Source organism: Pseudopipra pipra, chromosome 8, assembly GCF_036250125.1.
Source record: "Pseudopipra pipra isolate bDixPip1 chromosome 8, bDixPip1.hap1, whole genome shotgun sequence".
NCBI classification, from domain to species: Eukaryota; Metazoa; Chordata; class Aves; order Passeriformes; family Pipridae; genus Pseudopipra; species Pseudopipra pipra.
In genome coordinates, this window is record NC_087556.1 from 5,115,736 (window position 1) to 5,122,265 (window position 6,530).

At 40.5% G+C, this 6,530-nt stretch overlaps 1 protein-coding gene across 8 annotated transcripts in view; it reads left to right on the forward strand.

Moving 5' to 3' along the window:
* LOC135417813 (catenin alpha-3) overlaps positions 1-6,150 on the forward strand; it is a 438,645-nt gene extending 432,495 nt beyond the window's left edge. For all 8 annotated transcript variants that reach the window (XM_064662319.1, XM_064662320.1, XM_064662318.1 and 5 more), the window contains one exon: positions 4,073-6,150. In XM_064662319.1, coding sequence (XP_064518389.1) covers positions 4,073-4,360 — 288 coding nt within the window. In that variant the 3' untranslated portion in view covers positions 4,361-6,150. The remainder of the gene's footprint in view (positions 1-4,072) is intronic.
* Positions 6,151-6,530: the final 380 nt, after the last annotated feature.

The following is a 6,530-nucleotide window of genomic DNA, read 5'->3' on the forward strand; positions in this document are numbered from 1 at the left end:
ACCATACCAGTTATTATACTGTTCAATATTTTATTACAGTAATGGATTGCTACTACTGCCAAGACATGAAATTATTTTACCAAAAATGAGAAAAATACAATGCATGTAAACAAATTGAAAATAAAGTTTAAAAATTACTTTTTTTTCCCCCTAAACTCCCTTTTCTTCAGCTTTATTACTCATTGGAGACTTTGCTTACTTGCTTTCAGGACTCATTGCAGAGGAAGAATAAAAGTGCTGGAGATGAGAGTCCATTTCAGCAGGAGGGTTACCAGTAGGATTTTTGGTAGTGGTGGTGGGGCTTGGGTAAAAAAATATGAGCGGGTCTATATCTTCTGTGTTTCACCCCAGTGTGATTCTATAATCACTGTTATAGAATCATTCTGTGTTTGTTTTGCAATGGAAAATAACAGGACAGGTGAGTAAAGATATGGCAAAGGATATTTTCCCTAAAACCTTTAATGAATTACTATCTTAACTGACAAGAGTCAGACCTGTGAAATGTGGAGGCTGGAATGTTGCATCTCCATGGAAAATGCTGAAAGAGTAAAAGTGGAGTCAGGCAAAAATAAAACAGCTTTTGGTTTGGGGTTGTTTTGTTTGTTTTGCTACTGAATCTTTATGTAGCACTTGCTGTGCATTGAGGAGTTTGCAGCTACATTTCTGTAAATGAAATGAATTTAAACGCTCAATGAATATTTTATCAGTCTTTCATTTATGCCAAGTTTCATTTCATCAATTTTCCTGGATATGAGACCTTGAAGAGCCTGCTGAATATCTGAGATAAAAGCATCCAAGCGAAGACAGCCCTTGAGTACATCAGTTTTACAGAAGAACAACAGGTTTCCACCAAATTCTATAATGCTACTGGCATTGAGGTATAAAAACAGCTGCTCTCTAGAGACAGAAAAAAAGATTCAATGTATGGCTTGATTCTTGTCATCCATAGTACATGTCCAAGAACATCTTTTAAAAGCTTCTCCAAAATATTGGATGCCGTTAATATCCCCACCACCACCGCTGCCACCTTCCTGTTTAGAAGACAACTGTGAGATGCATCCAGGAAGCTGAGGGGAAAATATGGGCACTAGGATGCTGCAAATAATGTGGACAGAGCCTGAAGAGTAGCATTAACTGAATCTCTCTGTGTCTCACTGCCTACGCCAAGAGGAAAGTAGAATTAATGTGGATTGCTGCCTGTCCTGACATACACCACATACACACCCACCCACTCCATCCCTGTGGTAGCTGCAGCACCCTAATTTAAACTGCACTCCCCTTATTTAAACATCCTTAGTGGTCTGTAGGTCATCTGCCCTTCAGCAACTATTTCTTATATCTTTGGTTTAGGTATCTGCAAGGCTCTTTGTATCTCAGGGCATCTTTTGTAGAGCTTAAAGAGTTTGGTTCCTCTGGCATGACAAGTGGAACTCAGCCACCTCAGTTCGGTAAAATTGGGTTTGGAAGTCAGTCTTTGGAGCTTTAGCATTTAAAATGCTGGACTTGGCATGTGTCCACTCCCAGAGCCTGTGTCAGACTGTGAGGCTGACATTCCATATATTGGTTTCCAGTTATAACCTCATCAAAATTAGGGGCCCATGAAGATTATTTGTTGTTTATAGTAGATATATGTGATTATAGTTTAAGACATAAAAATTTCTTGATCACAGTGGTGGGGTGAGGGAGCTGTGGACTGTTTCAGAACCTCAAGCATTTGGTTAAAGGAGCCCCAGATGCCAGAACAAGGTAGTAACTGTTCAGTTTCCACAGGAGAGGAAAGGCCAAGTAAATTGTAATGCTCACCTAAAAGGATCCCATTTCATTATCCGTGTTTCACAGTTACACTGAAGTCACAATAAAAAAACAGCTGAAGTTTTGTGATGACCTTTATCCTGCCTGGATGCTGCCAATTTCTTCTAGAAGCCTTTTCCCTTCCATGCAAACAGATTTTTTTTTCCCTACTCCTGGAGCAGCTTTCACTGGACCTGCCACTGACACCCCAGCCCATCTTGCTGCCCAGCCTCTCATTCTCCTCGTGTGCCTCTAATGCAGCTTTAAAAAGGTGGAACACTTAAACCACTGACAAACTTCAAGGTGAAAAACTGCCTTTTAAGTCTACAATAGAACCAAAGCTATCTTTTCCTTTCACCCAGCAGTTTCACCTTGGTGTTGCTATACTGCCAGTGCTAGAAAAGTGAATGTGTAGGTATTGACTGTTTAGGGAGGCAAAAAGATTATTCAAAGTTTTTAAGAAGCTGTGAAGACTATAGTGTTGTCAGCTGATAATTCAATTAATAAAAAAAATTTTGTGTGTATGCATGGGTGTGTCTGTTATAATTAATCCTCTGGTTAGCAGGAAAGAAAGAAGTTCTGTGAACTTCAGTCTCTCTCCTTCTCATCAAGTAAATTTATTGTGAAAGTATTCAGCAGTGTGAAATTTGGCCAGGACTTGAGTTCATCTGCCACGGAGCTACTGCTACACCCCAGTCAGCATCCCTAGAAAAATGGATGTGCTGGGAATGCAGACTTGTCAGGAGTGTAAGGACAGGGCCTGTGAGCAGAAACCTTACTGACAGCCTGGAAGTTTGTAAAATGTTAGGTTTAAAGGCAGTATTTGAAATTAGGCTTGGGGGTCAGCATGTGCTTTGAACTTCATGTCAAATGGTTTCATAGGAGCTGTGCTCTCCTGCCAAGCTGAGCTGAGTGGCTTCCCTAATTCAGTTTATAACCCACAACCCTCACAATGTGATGGCCACACACTGCCCTGCACAGATCACAGGGCTCTTATAAACTGTCCTTTGTAGAAAGCTCCCATGCTGCAACAAGAAGTGAACTTTAGCAGCCATCTGGTAAATTTAACAACTTTTCTTGGAGCACAGAGGTAATTTCAGTTTGCCATCTCACATAGGTGTGCATTCAACCAGGCCTCTAACTGTTTTAACTGTGAGGTGGGGTGGGAGTAGCAAGGGGTATTTTTTTTTGGCACTTCCAGAGAGGAGCAGTAAGTGCTGTGTTAACTGGAGGGTTTTCCTGTGATTCCAAATTGCAACTGAATCCAGACACTTGGCTGTATTTTTTATTTCTGCCTTATTTGCATTTGTGTTACACAACCAACCTAAGTTTTACCCGAAGACAATGAAGACAGACAATAACCCACTCCAGTTGATACGTGATCAATTCAATTGACCTGGCAAAGGGGAGAAGCCCTTTAACCTTTCCTAATGACTCAGTTTGCAAAGTTGTGTTGCCAAAGGCTGTGGGCTTGGGTTGGATGGCAAAGCACAAACTCATGGCCCTTTAGAGAACTGGCCTCAGTGCTTTTACAGAAGGCAAATGCTTCAACAAATGGGATGTTTAGAAGGTGAATTGTAGGCTCTCCATTTATATAGATTAGTCCTGCTATTTTTAACATCCAAACCATAGAGAGCTTCCTCAGTGTTACTGTTTTGTGTTTCCATGAGTACTGATGGAAAATACCTTTGCTGTACCTCTTGCATGCCTGTGTTGTGTGCTGCTGAAGGTGGTAGCAGTGATGGGGATTAGTTTGTTCTACATTCTGCCTCTTAGGTTGACACTGTAAGCAGCTGGAGAGGCGACACAGTCACTGTGATTTCTGTGTGCTATCCTGCTCTTAATTACCCTTACAGCTCTTGGCTGCTGACTTGGCTCCTGACAAATCCAGGCACTTTGTAGTATCCCAGCATTGCTCATGAGCACGTGTGGAAGTAATGGGTCAGATTTTCACAGCTCTTCTTTGAATTGGTTTCATTAACCACCAGTAGTAATTGCAGTGAAACTCTGTGGACAAGCATCATGAATTCACATTAAAAACCAAGAAAACTATTAACATTGTCTACATAAGCCTTCATATATTCCACCAGCACAAATTTCTGTATATCACTTTAAATCTGAGCAGGGGAACATGGATATAGTGATCAAACACACCAAGGGAAAGTAATAAAATTAGGATTTAGTATGGTAGCCTTACTTTTTAACTGCTGTTTATTCCTGCTGATGCTGTGATTAAAAGCACACCGATTTCCCAGGCTGATGTGTCCTTTCCTTGTTACAGTTGGACAGTGTCACTTCACTAATTCAGGCCGCTAAAAATCTAATGAATGCTGTGGTGCAGACAGTGAAGATGTCCTATATTGCATCCACAAAGATTATCAAGATTCAGAGTCCCACTGGCCCACGACATCCAGTTGTCATGTGGAGAATGAAGGCTCCAGAGAAGAAGCCCCTCATTAAAAGAGAGAAGCCAGAAGAAATCTATGCCGCTGTCAGAAAGGGTTCTGCAAAGAAGAGAATCCATCCTGTTCAAGTCATGAGTGAATTTAGAGGCAGAGAAATAGTCTAATATTTAGCCACTTTGTGTGTTCCTATCTTGAATTGCTGATGATTTTTCATCTTTTCCTCCACTTATTTAATAATTATATATGTTAATGTTTTGCTTTTCTCTAATTCTGTAAGATAACACTTGCTTAAATTATTTGAAAATGCTGTTGGATTAGTTAGAAGCACACAGTTGAAAAAAAAAGACAAACAAAAGCCACTTTTTGCAATGACAAACTCTCATGTTTTTGCACTGGCCTGTTTTCAACAGAGCACTTTTAGTGGTGCACTTTGGGACTGTGCTGTAGCTGGAAAGGAGGAAGCAATGTGCCAACATGCCCAGAATCATGCTGCATTCATGAGGCTTTAGGTGTTCCTGTGCCAGGGATGAGTGTGGCCACTACTAAACAGTATGTATTTTATGACATACAGCTTTTTAAACACATTGCCACAGGGCCAGATCCTTGCTTGGCATCATTACACCATGATCAAGTCATGATTTGATGTGAACTGAGAGTCTGGGCCCTAAACTGGGGTCTACACTGAAACATCTAAAGACATCCCCTTGACTAAGGCCCAGCCTTGGAAATGAAAGTCTGAAAATGTTTGATGAAACACACAAAGTATTATAACAATGTGGATGTACTAATGTAATTAAAAAAGCACTGACTGCAACACAGCAATAATGACAGCTCTTTAAAAGGCCTTAGGAAGCATTAACATGGATCTGTGTTCTGCTCCCTGTGAGCCCTAAGAAATCTGCTGGCTGTTGTATTCGGTAGTTCAGATAAATCAGACATTAAAAACAAAACTCTTCTAATTGCTGCACAAAAGAACAAACATGAAATGAGATCAGTGTGTGAAATACACATCTTTAATCTTACTAATGGTGAGATTTTTGCAAGGTAACTGTAGGGATTTAAGCTACTTTTCTTATGACAGTAGAGTCCTAAACGCAGGACTGTGCTGGTAAGTGACCTGCTGAATGGCTGCACTCTTGTCTCAAACTACATAATGAAGGTAAAAGCTGTTAGTCCAGACCTCTGCAACTTAAGAGAAATATAATGTTTCTAAATCCATTTGAATCTGAAATCCACTTGGACAATTTTTTTTTTTTGAAGAATCTAACTTGCCTTCCCTGCCATGTCATGAAGTTCTCCCAGGCTACCCTTGTTACTCAGAATGTCTTTGCCTGGCAATTCAGTAAATCCCTTGCTATGGTTTTTTTGCATTTGCTAAGGTGAAAGGGCTCCCTCAAAGGCCAGAACTTCATGATGTGTCACTCACTGCCTTTGTGAGGCAGCTCCAGACTATGGGCTGCTGCTCCATGTCATTTATTACCATGCTTTGCACATCAGTGCCCTGACCTGGCACAGTGTGGGCAGCAAAAATAACTGTAAATGGTGCCTTTCCTCTTGGGGGCTGCTCTGTTTCTAAGCTCAGGATGGTGGGGCAGTACAATTTCTAGGCTGTTAATTAAGGAACTCCATGAAACCTATAGTGCTCATGAATTAAAAATTTTCTAGATGATGATTCCACCTTCCCAAACTTTGCTGTCTGTTAAATGAAACCAAAGGAGAAGTTTGAAAGAAAATCACCTCTTGTCAACTAAAGTTCCCTCCAGTGTGTTTGCATGAAGATGTTAGTAATATGTATTGGGCTTCGCTAATAATCTTAGGGTGACAGAGCCAGCAGGTGTTACTGTCTTTAAACCCTCATGTCTGTCAGGATACAGGTCACCTTGATACCAAACATTTGTAACTAATGCCTTGTTATTGTATTATTAATAAAAAAGCACATGCACCACTGATAAAAGGTCTTTAGTCTTGTGGGATTTTTTTTTCCAATGCGTCTTATCTTTGGTCTCCAAAACCCAGTTCAGAAGCCTGTCAGGTTTGCTAATAGGAGCACCAGCCTTCCAGCACACCACATGTACTCTATTAGTCTGCTTTAAGTGAGAGTTTTTCTAGCATTAGTATCACTAAAGCACACTTTATTGCTTAATTTAATGCTCCTTCCTGCAATGCCACTTTTCTCCTGGCCATACTCAGTCGCCAGTTTGATCTCAACATAGGAATATATTAGGCAAAAAAACCCCACCTCTAAATGAACACAAAAATCGAAAAAACACTGCTGGTTTTGGAGAAGAGACAAAAGAATGATAAGTTAATTATATCCAGGCTTTTTCTCTTGGG